At 41.8% G+C, this 17,223-nt stretch overlaps 1 protein-coding gene across 2 annotated transcripts in view; it reads left to right on the top strand.

The window, feature by feature from the left end:
- The window catches only part of PTPRG (protein tyrosine phosphatase receptor type G), a 583,893-nt gene that overhangs the window by 410,125 nt on the left and 156,545 nt on the right, over positions 1–17,223 (top strand). For both annotated transcript variants that reach the window (XM_073569806.1, XM_073569808.1), the window contains exon 9: positions 12,275–12,465. In XM_073569806.1, coding sequence (XP_073425907.1) covers positions 12,275–12,465 — 191 coding nt within the window. The remainder of the gene's footprint in view (positions 1–12,274; positions 12,466–17,223) is intronic.

The raw sequence follows: 17,223 nt of genomic DNA, 5'->3' as shown, positions 1-17,223 counted from the left end.
ACCTGATAGAGAAGAAAAACTAGTTAGATTATACACACCCGGGGGGCAGTCTGGTCTTGGTCCGATGGGTGTTGCGGTCCGGTGCCTCCCATCTTCTGACGGTGACGTCCTCTTCTTTGTTGCCTATCGTGGCTCTGGCACAGGCGCACTGCTCTGCCCTGTCGAGGGCAGAGCAGAATACTGCAGTGCGCAGGCACCGGACCTCTCCAGGAATAGCAGGAAAAGATATTCCTGAATTTTTTAATTTCATATGGAATGCAAATATTTATAAAAATAAACACATCAGAATTGATGACTGATCTGACCCTCTTAAGGTGGGCTTTTTTTTTGTGGGGGGGGGGTGGGGGTGTTAGAGTTGGGCTATATGTAATTAAATTTTTCCTATGTTACTATATTGTGTTTGGTGCCTACAGTTTCCATAACGAAGATCACCAGAGCTCTGTGTTTTTAAGTTTTTAATGAATGTTGGACCAATGGGATTCATAAAATCAATAACGGCATGCGCATTACAATTCTAATGCATATTGTAACCCAGATAAGTAATCAAATGCATTTAGATACTCAACGGCATATGACAATTTAGTTTTTTTTTTTCCTGGGGGAAAAAAAAAAAATTCAGAACTTCCCTGATTCAAAAATAGAGCAACAACCCGTTTACAGGTTGGTTAGAATACCAGCTCCGTGCTGTTTGTCCTTTTGAACAATTCAAATTTTTTTTTTTTTTTTGCTTATTTGACTCCTAAACACAAAGTTAGGTAAGTAGTTTTTTAAACCGTTTCCATTAAAAAAAAAATTGGTTAAAAATCATTTGGTTCAAGTCCTTGATCTTGTACAGCACTTTGTAAAAATGTTACAAATCCATTAGAGCTTCCACTCCTGTTGCTCTCTGTTCTCTCCTTCCCTTTTCTCAGTGTTAGAGATAGCAGGAGGGAAGGGGAGATTGTTATACACAGATCTGCAGTGACCTTACTTTCGAAGGCAGAGAAACAGATTATAGACGAGGAGGACAGCGCATGGAAAATACAGTATTGGACCTGATTCGGGTCAGCAAATGAAGGCCTCCGTACCCACCGAGCTCACATCCAACCTATATTGCTGAGACACTCCCACCAGAGAAAAATCTGAAAGTTGGATCAGATTGCAAACACACATAGAGGGTCTAAATATGAATGATTGAATGAAGGTTGCAAAGTTAAATTTTATTAACTAAAGTTAACCCGTAACCTATGTAAAAAAATATTTTTTCCATGTCGAGTCTGTAACCTTTCACAGGGAATGGAGCTGAGCTGCAATACCATAGTCAACCTGTTGACAGGGTTGGCGCTGTTTTTGAAAACAAAGCAGCCATATTTTCATGATCCTGTACAAATCCTTTAGCGCCACATGGGTGTTCACATAGTACTTATAGGGACTTTCTAGGAAATATAAAATACTAGGTGTTAATATGGGATTTGTGATGACTTTTGCAGCCATTCGCTGCCGCCGTTTGTTTTTTGAGTTGAAAACATTTTGATTTCCGATCAATAAGTGGGATATTTCAGCCCGCACCTAGGATGTTAATGTTTCCCCTATTTAGTGCACCAGGTTAATCCAACCTAATAGTCAATTTAGCCGCCTTGGTCCCTTCGAAGTCATTTACACTAGACATGAGGGTTTTCTTTCGACATGTTTCCCTGCAGAGGCAATGTTCCAACTATTGATCCGAAGTCAAAAGGTACAGCGCTATTCAAGAGAGGCAATTTAGTTCTCGTTCACTATTTCACCCAGCCTGACATCATAAATGGAACCATATCTCACAGTAAAGTTATTGCCACCGCGCCATCAATCACCTCTTCAAAAAGGTTGCGTCCCGTGTCTCTCGCGGAGAGCGGTGACACAACGCTTCACGCTTGGTCCCTTTGGGTGTCTGCGTCAAGTTCATTTTGGATAGTTGATCCCCGTGCTTCAGTTTCGACAATTTCCCCAAGCAACATATATCAGAGGCCCCTGGTTTTCCGCATAAATACCAGACGTGGTTCACAGAGAGGGCACGGAAAACATAAGATCTGGGAAAGGAGATTTGGGAAATGGAGAGAGAGAAGTTCTTGTTTAACCCATTTGCTTCTAGTAAAGAGAAGGAACATCCAGTTCTCGGCCGTAAATTGCTCTTATGTTAATCATAGAATTTACCGTCCCTTTAATTAAAGGGCTAGTAAATCAAAACCCACAAGTGTACTGTATAGAGAGAGCTGCTTGTGTCCGTCACATATATGTATGTAAATGTTTCTGGAGGTCCTCAGAAATGGAGATGAGCAAATGATAGGATGTGGTCATGGGGGTGGACATGTTGTTGTTTTTTTTTTTTTTTTTTTTTAAACTTTTCTTTTGTTAATCCTTTTGGAGAATGCTACAGTCAAGGTCTTCTCAGCCTGAATGGGCTGATAGCAGTAGACAAGAAATTGCAATTAACTGTGTAAATGAAGATAAAGACTTTATGACCTGATAAGGGAAGTCATCAGAAAATAACCAATTGTTTAAATCACGTTTGGTTTTTTGCCTATCACATTCTATATTAAAAATATTAAAAAAAACAGCAAAAATAGAAGTCTTGCATGTTTTACACCGGCCACTGTGGTGTTTTTTTTAGGCTCTAACTTCCTGATGTTTCAGGAAACAATAAATGTACATTAGCCACAAAGAACAGACTGGCTCTAAACCTATCTTCATAGTTGCCAACTTTAACTTTTTGTTTTTGTTTTGTTTTTTCTGGACCATTTACCCAAAAAATAAGACAGACAATATTTTGTATGGACACATTAGACAACCATAATACAACCGTATAAGTGATCCGTGTCTGCAGCCCATAATTCTGATATAAAGACATTCTCTGCATTTACTGCAAGCTGTAAAGTGATGACGAGAATTACAATCAAAATCTGTATATAAGTTTCTTCGGCTGCAAAGAAAAAAAATTACAATTGCCTCTAATTTCATTTATGGACAGTGTGCTATTTTTTTTAGGACGGTCGTGGAATTTTCTCATGGTTGGCGACCCTGCCCATTTTTTTATTGAAGCAACTAACGAGCAAGTGCAAAGTTCATTGTGAAAGGAGAGGAAGCAGTGATATCGCCTATTGTGATTGATGGGTCCAGTGTTATCTATGTACATAGAGATGTTACCGGTCATTGTAATCCTGCCTCTGATGATAATGAAACTGCTGTAAACGCTTTCTGAAAGGACAGGAAGTAAAAGTCTAAAAAAAAAAAAAAAAAAAAAAAAAGCCCTGGTGGGCCAGTGTGAAAATTGCAAGAGTACTAATTTTAGTAATTTAATAAATATCATGATTTGAATTAAAAAAACAAACCATGATTTAAACAATAGGTCATGAACTGACGATAGCTTCCCTTTAAGACTGTATATTGTGACTGAATAGCAGACTTGACATCTCTTCTTGGACGATAGGAAGGTTCCCATAACAGCTGATAAATTCCCTGAGTACTGTGACTAACAGGAAAGCAGGCTTCCAGAAAGTTGCCCATGTTTGATATCAGGATTCCTCTTCTTCAGACTGAGCCCCATCACCCTAGCCTATAGGTAAAGGGCAGGTTAATGGGGCTTGACAGAGGCGTGGTTTTGTAACAAATTCCAGCAGCTTCACACAGCACTGTTTCCTACATGATCACTTCCAAAAATTGTCAAGGAATCATACTAGTAGTGATAATCATCTTAATCACCAGACAAGCTATAGTGATGTGGACGGTAGAGCAGGAGTTGACTCTTTTCTTTTTTTTTTTTTTTTTTTGTCTTTAGTAACTGCTGCTGTTCAGAGATGCATTGATATAAACCTAAAGCCTTTGCGATTGTGTTCATTTTTACTGCCTTAGGTCCACTTTAATACGGTGTATATGAGTATTGCTCCTCTTGAGCTTTTTAACTTTAGGCGATCCCATGAGGTCATTTGTGAATCGTGGACTGTTTTGTACAACAAACCTACGTGGGTTTTCTAACACTCTTACTCCATGATTAACTGACATTCCTATATATAATTGCATTCAGATATAACTATGACTCCCTGAGTAGGATCGCCCACCGGACTCCTAAACACAGCGAGCAGAGATTTAAATGACTCGTTCTACTGAATCATTTCCTGCAAATTGATATATCAATCTGCTCAGCCCCCTCTGCTCTTTAGCATGCTGCTCGCAGATTGGTCTCTTGTTTTTCATGTAACGGGGTTCCCATAAAAGGCAATAACTGTACTTTTTTTTATTTTTTTTATTTTTTTTATAGTTCTTGCAATAGTTTCTGAGACACAACAAGAAAACAGATTTGCAAAAATACTCTGCAGTAAATTATATGACAGTAATCAGCAAGTGCTGGATAACAAATACAGGGTATTTAGTCAATACTTTTTTTGCAAAAAAATGTATACCAAGCTGCTTCACCGCGTCAAGGTAACCCGTATTGAAGCAGTCCCTATCTAATGTATTTAAAACCTGAACATCTGAATACCACAAGCCCATACTAAGAAGCGCCTGTCCGAATCCTGTTCATTTTAGACACTGTTCAGATGTTGAGGTTTTAAATACATTAGATAGGGACTGCTTCAATACGGGTTACCTTGACGCGGTGAAGCAGCTTGGTATACATTTTTTTGCAAAAAAACATATCGACTAAATACCCTGTATTTGTTATCCAGCACTTGCTGATTACTGTCATATAATTTACTGCAGAGTATTTTTGCAAATCTGTTTTCTTGTTGTGTCTCAGTTAGTGGGTGGTGTGAACGTTGTCTTACCGACTTGTTCACACTTGTGCATCTCACTTATGTTTTTAATATGTTTTTAATTTGCAATAGTTTCTGTATTTTTCATATTTTTTATTTTCCATATTTTATTGAAATATTCTTATTACAGGTAATTTATGCCCGTCCTATATAATAAAGCCATCTAGCACCCTACCAATTAATGATATTGATCCCTATACGATCGGGGTCTCTCATTCAGTGCAGCAGATGACACTAGACATCAGTGTGCATGTTCGTTGTACAGCGTGACCGTAGTCGGTAAGCAAATGATTGGTTTTCCCCGCGTCTCCGCATCTTGTCTATGCAAGCCATGTATGAAGTGTGCGCGCCGTTTATCCGACGCTTGCTTAGTATGCTAAAACTTGCAAATGCCTATAGCACTGACGCGTCAAAAGTATGTGATTTACCAAGAGACCGAGGCTGGAAGGACTGCTCGAAACGCGGCCGGTTATCCACGCGTCGAGAGGCTGTCACCGTAGCGTTGGTTAACCGTAATATATCTCGATTCCGTACAGAGAAGAGCGTTTTATTCATTAGATAAGTAATAGTGTACATTACGCTCGTATATTATGAATCAGCCGCAGCCGTCCATAAATGACCTGAAATGTCAATAGATTTTAATAATGTATGGTTGTCGAGTTGATTTGATTAGTTTTATTTGTTCTGTTGAATTTCAAATATGATTAGTTGGATGACCTCAAGGAAATGCGATGTACTCGGCAGTCGCGCGTCTTACTGATTCCTGCATATCGATAGCCGGAAGCCTCGAGAGAGAGCGAGCAAGAGACAGGAAAAATATTCAGCGTAGACATTGAATTTCCCTTGGTGAAGAGTCCGATACTAAGAGAGCATAGCAGTTTCTTCATTTATTAAATCTTTTACCGCTTCGGTCATTTTTTTTATATTAGAAATAAATCCTACTTGTCATTCCAGGTGACTGTTCAGAATAAGCTGTGATGTGGTGCACATAAGGAATAACACCATTGCTAATTATTATATGACTCATAGCCTATCATTTTTTTCACCAATTTTCCCCTCTGCAGGCTTAATCCTAATTCCCAGTTGTCTCTGAGCTAGTGAGTGGGGAATAGCTGCTATGATGTCTCCCACGTGCAGTGCACACAGACGTGAAATATTCCGTCTCTATTTAGCGTATGGAGTGTACTATGCAGCAGTACTGAGCAGTGTTGCTCTGAATCCAGCTCTGGTGTAAGATAAACACTTTCTAGAAGGTAGAGATGAGCGAATATGTCTGGAAAACATTGATCACCAAGCATAAATTCGTCACGAATATGGTGTATTCGGATTTGTGATCGGTAAGGCCTCTTTCACACTTCAGTTATTTGCATCAGTTAAAATCCGCCAAAAAGGCAGACAAGCGGATCCGTTCTCAACTCATGTGAACGGATGGCACAGGATCTGTTTTTAGACGGATCCTGAAAATGAGGAAATTTAAAGCGCTGGCCGGGAAGGAGAGAGAGAGAGATTTTTTTTTTTTTTTTGTCCGGCACCCAGACAATTTTAGGGTTAATTCAGTGTCTGGAGGATCCGCCGGCAAAAAAAACGTTGCAAGCTCCGTTTGGAAATCTTTGAGGATGTTGACGGACACTAACATTGTGGCGGATCCTCAAAAAAACGGATGCAACGGACGGCAATCAGTCAGGATCCGCCAATAATGAAAGTCAATGGGGAAAAAAACGGATCCGCAAAGAAAAATGGCGGATCCGTTTTTTTTTTTCAAAATTGGCGGATCTTGACCGATTGTCAAAAACGGAAGTGTGAAAGAGGCCTAACATGAGCATTTTTCTTAAAATCGGAAGAAGTCGGTAAGATTCGGTAAAAGATAAATAAAAGCCGGCAATACATGTGCCATGTTCAGTAAAAACACAGCATGACAGGATAGAATAGATTAGATATATACACTAAAGGCCCCGTTACACGCTTCAATGTCCCAGCAATTGTCCCAGCGATCCTACCAACGATCCGACATGGATGGGATCGTTGGGACATAGTTAGCTGATCGCTGGTGAGCTGTCACATAGACAGACTCACCAGCGATCAGGACCAGCGAGCAAGCTGGTATCCAGGGTAAACAGCGGGTAATTAAGAGCCGCGCGGCTCTTAAATATCCGCTGTTTACCTTGGATACCAGCTCCCAGCGTCGCTGATCGTTGGTCTCTCGCTGTCACACGCAGCAATGGGCGCTGGCCAGCGGGAGACCAACAATCAAAAAATGGCCCAGGACACTCCTGCATGATCAGCAATACCCGACGGGGGGCCGATCGCTGATGCGTGACACACAGCGATGTCACTGGCGAGATCGCTGTGGCGTCACAAAATCAGCGATCTTGCTGTGTGTAACAGGGCCTATACAATACATAGATATAGATGTCAGTGACACACATATGAGCTGTGAACTGATATTAATAGCCTGGGAAGCTCCATGGGTATTACCCCCTTTCTAGGCTATAAACATCTGCCCCAGTCGTCGGCTTTCCCTCTGCTAGTTACGAAAATTAAGTAGGAGCCCACGTCATTTTTTTTTTTTTTCTTCAGAAAAATAATCTTTTATTAAATACATACATGTGCAGTAAGCTGCACACACACTGCACTAATTGTATTTGTCACAGACATCTGTATATCTACCTATTCTATGTGAATTTACTGCATGTAATCTGTCTCTTCTATCAGCGAATATTGCAAATTCGGCAATCGTGAGCTGGACTGAACATTGAAATATTTGCTCATCTCTACTAGAAAACAGCAGCTTAGGTCTATATGTGTCTGTACTTCATTCACTCTGCTTCTCTCTCTTCCACACCCTCTTCATAGATTTCAATTAGCAGCAGTAATCTGACCCTTCAGTGAGCTGTCGGTTTGTCTTGCTTTGATCAAGTTGGATTTTCTGAATGAACTCTGAGAGAACGTGGATGTTTCACACAACATGTTTTAGTGTTTCTAAATTTTGCTCGTACTGTTGATTTATGTAAGGTTTGTTCACTTTGTGTCAAAAACCGATATTTGTGGAATTTCATTTTTGTATGTGGTATGGCCATATTTTATTGCCACTTGAGGAAGACAGAATTACCTGCTCAAACGCGTTGTGGATTTAATAAAAGAAGATTGATTACTAATTTAGCCCCTGTTTTTGCGCTCCTCCTGACCGGGTTTCATCCGACTTTGCACCTCCTTTCCTCTTCTGAAGCACCCTGCTGGAGCTGCATTTCATCACCCAAAGCTGCGCTTGGTTGGCGCTCCCCTGTGACCATCTTACCTTGTCTGATATTCTATTAAAGAAGCACTCCCACCAAAGTTATTACACTCTTGTTGATCATATTACATAGCTCTGTGTACTTACAATTGCTCATTTTGCCCTTCTACCCAGTTAATGCTTCTCTTTTCCATTAGGCCTGACGTCACCTGATTAAAAACAGACTGTTGGAATCCTTCTAAGCTCTATGTAGAAACAGTCTATTTTCCCTGCGTGAGTTGTCATTAGAACTACAATTCTACATTTCTGCAAAGTTCCTGGCAGCTTAGCTCCACCTCCTCTCCAACTCCCGACCCAGCTGCTCCACTCCTCCCGCCTTACAGGGACTTTGCAGTGATATAGGATTGTAGTTCTAATGATGACTCTTGCAGGGAAAAGAGACTTCCGCTTTCTATATTGAGCTTAAAACGATTCAGCTAGTCTGTTTTTAATCACGTGATGTCATAAACCTAATGGAAAACAGAAAAATTAACTGGTTAGAAAGGCAAAATGTGAAATTGTACTTACACAGTGCTATATAATATGATGACTGCGCTATATTAAGAGAATAAATTCTTTCAAGAGAGAGCTTCTTTAAAGTTATCTATTGAATGGATTTACGGTTTTCACAGTCGAACAGGATTCCAAAATCGGTGCCACACCTGCCGGCCGGTTGTGTGTGGTATTGGAACTCTTCCCTAATTCTCTTCATCGGAGCCGAACTGTAATACCAGAAACAACCAAATAGACATGACACTGTTTAGAAAAAAAAATGCAGCCATGTTTTTCTAGTTCTCTGTTCATTAGTGGTATGTGTAAACTTTTTATGGCAATGGTTAGTTGTACACTTTTCTTTCCCTCCATCAAGCTCAGTGTGCATGTGTTCTGAATAGGGAAAAGGGAGTAAGGCGAAGTGTGTACAATGTACTTACAAAAAACATGCCTGGAAAAGTATACTATGGTGGGTTGAATACCACTGACTCCATCCAAACTGACCTTTATCAGGTGTATACATCATGAGCATATACTCCCAAAAGTAGTCCGAAATGCAGTGTGTGCTTAGCCTAAGCCGCTGTGGTCAATCGGGGGAAGGCTTACCACCCCTAAGAACATAAAGATTGGACATATTAAAATCCACCAGCCCGATACTTTTTTCTTATCTCTTCCATCATGGGGGAAGGTAGAAACATCTCTATACATATTAGATAGTCATTCGAATTACCTAACTGTGAATTGCCACTTAAAAACTGACATAGTATTTCAAAGCCCTCTATTAATCATCCGCTGACCCCAAAGTATTTTTTTTCCACTGTAGTTTGTTTTACCCCCTTTTTCGTCCAGTACAGTGTAGGGTCACACTCCGCTAAGGGCATGGGATGAAGTACTTTGTTATGAAAATGCCTCATAATAAACTCTTGTTGATCCTGTAAAAACACTGTATAGTTGGAAAGATGGATCTAAAAAAAATATACCAAAAAAGATTTGCGTCTTCGTAATGGCGAAAAAAATTTGAAAATATGCATGGTTATTGGCCTCCGTGCGTTGCAGGTGTCAAAAGTATGGAAGATTGGTTTGAGTCCTGTTTCCAGGAGCCGGTCATTTGTGAAAATGATGGGTTTTAAGGCAAAAGTCTGAATATCATCTCAAACTGTCAGTCTACCAGAGCATGTAGAATAGTTTGCCGGGAGGGAGAGAAGAAGGTCCCAAAGTCTTATTCATTTGTTTCTTCATTTTCGTAGGCAGGATCATATTGAGTTGTAGTTCCTCGCCATTTGTCACCTTGTCGTTTTAGAATTGATGTATTTGAGTAATAAAATTTAAAGACAAGATGCTCATTCGAAGAACGAGGAAATGATGGAAAACTGAACTTCACAGGATTTCTACAACCAGCCGAGGGTGTAATATGTCTGAACATGACTTTTAATAATATGTATAATTAAAGTTCCTGCATCTCCCATGCCTGAAGTATAAGCTGTGATCACTTCTTTTTGCGTTATATTAGAAAATGCCTATTAGTAGCCTCAAGGCATGGCCTTATCTCTGTATCTGACATCACGTCTTCAAATTTATACCATTTATCAAAAGACTCATCTCCGCCTGTAGGTGACAGATAATACCTATATTGTCTCTGCAGTTCTATATTTCAACGAGAGCATTGAAGACCATGATTGTCAACTCAACACTTAGGCCATGTTCACATTTTCAGTATTTGGTCAGTATTTCAGATCTGATCTGTATTTGTAACCAGGAATGGGTGAAAAATGCAGAAGTGGTGACGTGTTTCTATTAGACTTTTCCTCTGATTGTTCCACTCCTAATTTTGGCTTACAAATACTGATGTAAAATACTGACCAAATACTGAACGTGTGAATGTGACCTTATGTAGCAAGAACTTATACTACCAACATGAATGTTCAAATTCTGGACATTTCAGACCCAGCTTGGGGACACTCCCAGAGAGTCTACTTTTCCTTAAGCTTTGTCCCTTTTTTAATTGACCCCTCAATAAAAGAAATTGAGTGGTTTTGTGTGCAATATAGTACCAAGAAAGGTCCAGAGATTTCGATTTCAGTCTCTTGAGCCAAGTTGTGGGAAACATTATTCTATAAATGAAGCTGATCCGCTTCAGTAGAAAACGATTCGACCCAAACTGAAAAGACCTTTCCTTCGACCTTCCTCAATGTCATTGGAAGAAGTATCATATGAGGGAACCATTTTGCATATTTTTTTGGAGTAATGTCTGAAATGAAACAAATTTTGGGACTCTGGTTCATCTCTCGTAAATCAGACTATGCAGAATTATACATCCCGTTATTCTAATACAAAAGTTTGATGATCTCTACATTCTGAGCCTTTGGAAAAAGGATATCCTCCATCTATTGTATACCCGAAAAGATGAAACAAATCATGGATTTTTCATCATGTTGGAAAATGTATTTAATTATGATATTATAGGCTATGCTTTAAGAATGATCAAGAACATATAAGCCAACATGTTCTTCTGGTCCCTTTGCGGGTGGACATGCCCAAACGCTTCAGGGTCCTTAATATTTCTCTACTTAAAGGCAGAGAAATCCATTTTTTTGTTTATGTCCCTTCTTTTCTCCCCCTTTCCTATTACTACTTGGCCAAGCTCCTTTTTCTAGACCAAAATGCTTTCATTAAAGCACATCTTGGTCTAATGTAATCAATGTCTAGATAACTTTCTGTCTTAAGTTGATTGCTTTCATTATTCAGCATCCATTTCACGACATTGTGGTTACCGACTCTCGTATATCAACATTTGGTTATTCCTAATCTTTTGTTTTTTCCTTTACTGGTCTCTGCACAGGCTGCTCATGACATTTTATAATTTGTTCCTTTTGTCAATTATCTGTTTTTATTGGAAAAATATTTATGCCTTAAGCAGAATTTAAAAAAAAAAAAAAGTCAATTTCTAGCTGGAGAGCGTATCTCTCAAACACTAACTTTTTCACTTCTTATTTGTGCTGATAAAGAACATTTCTCTTTTTTTACTTGACGAAACAGCAGTTTCCTGAGGTTGCTTCTGTTCCACCAGTAATGCCACAATGCTAAATGTGTAATTTTTGAACCTGAAGAAGAGTCTTCAAGGTCTAACAGTGTTGTCTACAAGACACTTGTGGAGCTTCACCAAGAGAATCTGTTGGTACAAAATTACTGTCTGAATCAAGCACCGGTGCTCGGTACACGTTGGTGTGGCCGAGCAGTTCAGTGCACCTTCCCACCTGCTTATTTTTCATCTATTTTTGCCTCTTTTTGGCTGGCAATTAAGGAAGAGTGGGGGCAGAGAGAAATGTAAAACAAGTAGGTGTGAAGGTAAGCTGAACTGCTCGACGATGGCAAGGGTGCACTGATGGAGTGCATGTGTTTGGTTTGAACGGTGGTTTTGTGTTGATGGATATCTTTAAACCAGTTTTACATTCTCCACCACCTCATATGATTAACCAGCTCCTTGAAGATATCTTGAGAAAGCCTTCCTGGATATTGCAGCGTGCCGCCACACGCTTCCTTATCTGTTGTTTTTGCCCATTGCCAGGTACCGTAGGCCATCTACGAGCACAGATTTGCATGTGTTTGTAATTCATGGACATGGGAAGCCATTCTTTAAAGGGTTGCGTCTTCCCATAAAACCTTGTTACCAAGTGTCTCAGATTGATGTATAGTTGACATTCTAGTAATTACATCCCAGAGAGTAACCATGTATTTTGTCTTCTAGTCTGCAGCTCCCCACCGGTCAGCATGACAGTGCAACCAGTTAACAAGACGGCTTTAGTTGTTTCTTGGAAGAAGCCGACCTTTGTTTACCACCCTCCGATCATGAACTACATGGTATCTTACAGCTGGACCAAAAATGATGAAGAAAAGGAGAAGACCTACATTAAAGACAATGACAGCGAAAAGGAACTGGTAATGTTATCCTGGGCAATAATTAATTTATGTTGTGGTGACTCCTGTTCGTAGTTGAGGAGGGGTGATAAGGGTCTTCTCTTTCTGCACTTACTATGGCAGTTGTCCACTTTGGACTGCTCTTTCTAATATTGCTAAATTCTGGTCAGATAGTCCAGCTGCCAGAAGACCGTCTTCTCTGTATAATTAATTTTTTTGACTAGCAAACTGTATCAATATTGGTCATGGCTTAGACTATATATAATTTTAATTACTTCGGTCTATGGACTATATTGTAGCTCATCTCCGAGATATGCTATACTTGATCCAGCCTATGAACAGGTATGGTTTTATTTCTTGGGGGTGAAAGCATAGGTATTGTCAATAATGGGCAATCTTTTTTTTTTTTTTTTTTTTTTTATTTTCGAACATTCTATTTTGAAGCTGGAAACAACGTCCTGCTGCTTGTGACCATCAAGAATCGGATGTAATCTGCTGGGAACTTGTCAGCAAGCGATAATTCTTTTGCACTACCATCACAGGAAAGCATTATAGCATTCCTAATAAAATTCATGAGCTGTCCTGGTAATGCATGGACACATCTGGTCCTACAGAGCGAGACATCCTTTTGTGGTAGAGCTATGGTCTGATTTAAGGATGTCCATTTCAGGATCCTCATTTGTTAAATTTTCATAGTCTTCTCTAGATGCAGGAGTACAATTAAGCTTAGCAGTGATTCTCCTCATAGATATACATGGTCTTGCTGATGATCGAATGTGACAAAATTTGAATTTGCCAAATTGCATAAACTTTACTGGGAAATTCGATTTGCAGCAATGTTATCAGATGTATATTGAAAGTTCGTTGTTATGCTCTGGGGTCTCTTCCGACCCTTGAGCATAATAAATGAGGGATGTAAAAAAAAAAAAATGCTTCCCGCTCACCTGTCCCGCCGTTCCTGCAGTTCACCATTCAGTCCTTCGCACCTCTTCTTTTCCCCTGTTGTGTGCTTTCTCTTTGGTTCTTGGCTTGCGGCTCATGTAGACCTTAGACGTCGCTGTGCCATCAGGAGATGAGAATCGTAGCGTTGTGACATCCCGAAATGCACCGAAACATTATGGTGCACAGTAACATCAGAGACCTTGTAGAGCAGAAAGTCGGGATCTGGAGTGAAGAGGCCGAAGAGAATACGCACAAAGGGGAAAAGAAGTGCAGAGGGCAGAAAAGCTGGCTGCTTAGGGTGGTGGGACGGGTTAGTTGTAAGGTGATTAATTTATTTTTTATTTTTTTTTATTTGTGCCGCCATTTTTTTGAATGCTCACTGAGTGAATGGCAAGCATTCTATATTCTGGAGAATACATTTTTTTTTTTTTTTTTTTTTTTTTTAATAAATGCAAGGAAAATTCAATTCCACTCGCTCATTTCTACATACTTTGAAATTTCACTTGAATTCAGACCATACAAAAATACACCATCTCTTTTAAAATTTCCAAACATTTTGCAAATGAAGCAAAATGTGGTCTTTTCTATATTCTAGTTATGAATCGCGAAATGACACTAGCCCGCTAACATTCAATTTTGACGACTTACAAGGTTTATGATGGAGGAAATAGTGGAAAGGTCTTTTCGAAGACAATCTCTTCTAAGAAGTGCTTTACTACCCACAGAGCCACCTATTGGCTTTTCTACTAGAGCAAGTCCTTGTACACTTCCACGTTTCCTACAGTCGTCATCAAGCCTTGTGATCTGTCTAGGGAGATGGAATTGACATCTGATCTGTATTAGAAAGTTGCACTCCATCCTTATTGCTGCCTGCAAGTCACCTTTTTTTTTTTTCCGCAGTGCACGACCCATTTAAATCCAGACTAAGTACAGTGGGTACAGAAAGTATTCAGACCCCTTTAAATTTTTCACTCTTTGTTTCATTGCAGTAATTTGGTAAATTCAAAAAAGTTCATTTTTTCCATTCTACATGACGGCACCACGAGAGTGAGGGGATCCGCCCAGCGAGGACAGGAAACCTTCAAGATAAAAGGGGCGGCTCTTCTCTCCGCATCAGTTGGTTTCCTGTCCTCGATGGGGAACCCTCAAGATGAAGACCTCTTGAAGATTCTAGAAGAAAGAAGAAAAGAAGAGGATGCCTGGGTCGGGTGGTTGCTGGCAGGCACTGGTCTGCTACACCCGTCACCAGGTACCAGTAGTCGCCTCGGGGGCCATATATTCCTATGTCCCCCCTGAGCGAGTGCATGGCCACAGCCCGTGAGGCAGAAGCCCGGGTGAAGTTGGAAGCCTCGGAGGCCACTTTGGGTGCTCCCTCCCTGATGCCAAGCATACCCCATAGAAGTCCACGGAGGCCACTTTCCGTTCTCCCTCCCTGTTGACATAAGGTGGCCATGCAGCTCGTGTGACACATCGGTGCCCGGGCAGAGATTAAAGCTCCTTGGAGACCACATATGTATACCCTCCCTGTTGAGCAAGTAAGAGCCAGAAGAACTGCCTCAGGGGAGAAAATACCTGTAGTAAGTGGCGGTGCTGTTACTTCCTCCGGTCCAGACAAGGTAGTACACAGCGTGGGTGGCTCTTCGATCTGAAGGCCATGGCAGAGCAGCTCGGTGTAAAAGGGGGTATGGCAGGAGAAAGCCAGGTGTATGGCGCAGGTACACGGGCCGGGCGCGTACCGGAAACGGCCCAGGTGTGCTCCGAAAGTGAAGCTGGGCTTCAGCACAGGGGCCGGCACTAAGGGTGGAGCACACACCACAGCGTGGGCGACTCTTCAATCACCAAGGAGACCAGCACCTAGGCGGTCCATGCTTACAAGGAGGGCGCGCTCCGATTATCAGTTCAGGGGCGCGCAGGAGGCAGCGGTACAGAGCGCGCACCGGATGTAGCGGCTGGGTGCGCACGTTACTGCCTCAGCCAGGAGTGCACAAGCGCAGACAGAGTGGGCTCTAAAGGAGCGTGCACCAGATATGATGGCTGGGAGCGCGCACACACACACAATTCAGGAGGCGGGGACACAGGTGCACAACCAGGTGTTCATCAAAAAAAAAAAGGGAATGCTGTTAAGGGAATGCTGTTGTTTAAACACAGCCGAACTGCTAGTAAGCGTCACCAAGCCATTTACGGGTCAAGTGTGACTACTCTCACCAAGAGGCAGCAGCAAAGCAGCTGGTTAGATGGAGAGCCCTTCGCCAGAGCACCTGCAACCACATCAGGAGGCGAAGGAGAGGCGGTCGCGCTCAGAGGAGAAGAGCCAGACACGCCGCAGCAGAAATGGAAGCTGCTCAGGCAGCGCACGGGCGGATCGTCACCGCAAAAAGGAGGGGTCCCTAGTCTCTTTGGGAGACAGTGAGAAGACCAGTCAGCCTCCAGATCCGGTACCCATTCTGTGAAGCGTCCGAGTGGTGAGTGAACTTCGAGAAAGTCCAGCACTCTAATGTCTGTTCTCTCTCTCTTGTCTCCTCTCTCCCCTCTTTTACATACATTGGCGGGGTGGAGTATAGGAGGTCCCTAAGAAGAGTAGGGAAAAAACTAAAAATAAAGAATGTCCTTTATGCAATAGTCCCTTAGGAGCATCCTGGAATAAAAGATTGTGCCAGGATTGTATTAACAAGACAGTAGCGGAAGAGACACCCTCATTCTCTGACAGTCTGAGAACCCTAATTCAAACAGAGGTTTGCAGATCAGTAAGGGCATTACAGTCAGCGGATACGGATAGCAAAACCAGAGAGAGTCTCTCAGGAGGACTCCACAGGGTCAGAGGAGGACTCAGATAAAACCCAATATTCAGATAGTAGTTCTGATGAGGAAGACTCATTCCCAGTAGAAGCTACAGATAAGCTTATAAAAGCAATCCGGTCTACCATGGGGCTGGTAGATGAGCGAGCAAAAAAGACAGCTCAGGAACTTATGTTTAGTGGACTACAAAAAAAAAAACTTAGAGCCTTCCCTATTAATGAACAACTGGAAGGACTCCTAAAACGGGAATGGGAAAAACCAGAGAAGTCCCAGATAATCAATTCCCTAAAAAGGAGGTACCCCTTTGAGGTAGAGGCATCCTCATCCTGGGATAGAGCTCCAAAAATTGATGTAGCGATATCAAAAGTCGCCAGGAAATCCTCCCTACCCTTTTGAGGATTTAGGTTCTCTAAAAGAACCTCTGGACCGAAAGACAGACAATTGTCTTAAAAGGCCTGGGAGGCCTCGGCTGGGACCCTAAGGCCCGCCATCGCGGCCACTTGTGTGGCTAGGTCCCTGAACATATGGGTGGACAACCTGGAAGACCAGCTAGAGCAAGGAATCCCCAGGGAATCTATTCTGGAAGCATTGCCGGCCATCAGAGCAGCGGCAGTCTTTCTCGTGGAGGCTTCAGCAGATTCAGCCAGGCTAGCAGCAAAGTCAGCGGCCTTAACCAATGTAGGACGCCCGGCAGTATGGCTCAAATGCTGGCCGGGGGACACTCGGGCAAAGATGAAACTCTGCTCTCTGCCATGTGAGGGAAATTTCCTGTTTGGACCGGCATTGGATGACGTGTTGGAGAAAGCCGGGGACAAAAAGAATTTCCCAAAACAGCCATTTCAGGCCTTTCAGCGCTCCTTTCAGAAGGGCCGAAAATTCAGAAGACAGCAGTACAGGGATCGAGACAAACAATTCTGACAAGCGAGCCAGAGGTGGGAGAGGCTTCTATTTTGGCAAGCCCTCCAAAGACGCCAAAAAACCCTCCCAGTGACGGTCCTTCTCAGGTGGGACGAAGGCTCTCTCACTTCCTCCCAGCCTGGG

Source organism: Dendrobates tinctorius, unplaced genomic scaffold (assembly GCF_039654945.1).
Source record: "Dendrobates tinctorius isolate UK_male_01 unplaced genomic scaffold, ASM3965494v1 ptg000027l, whole genome shotgun sequence".
Taxonomy (NCBI): Eukaryota; Metazoa; Chordata; class Amphibia; order Anura; family Dendrobatidae; genus Dendrobates; species Dendrobates tinctorius.
The sequence above is the reverse complement of the archived record's forward strand: the minus strand, read 5'-3'. Positions and strand labels throughout refer to the sequence as shown.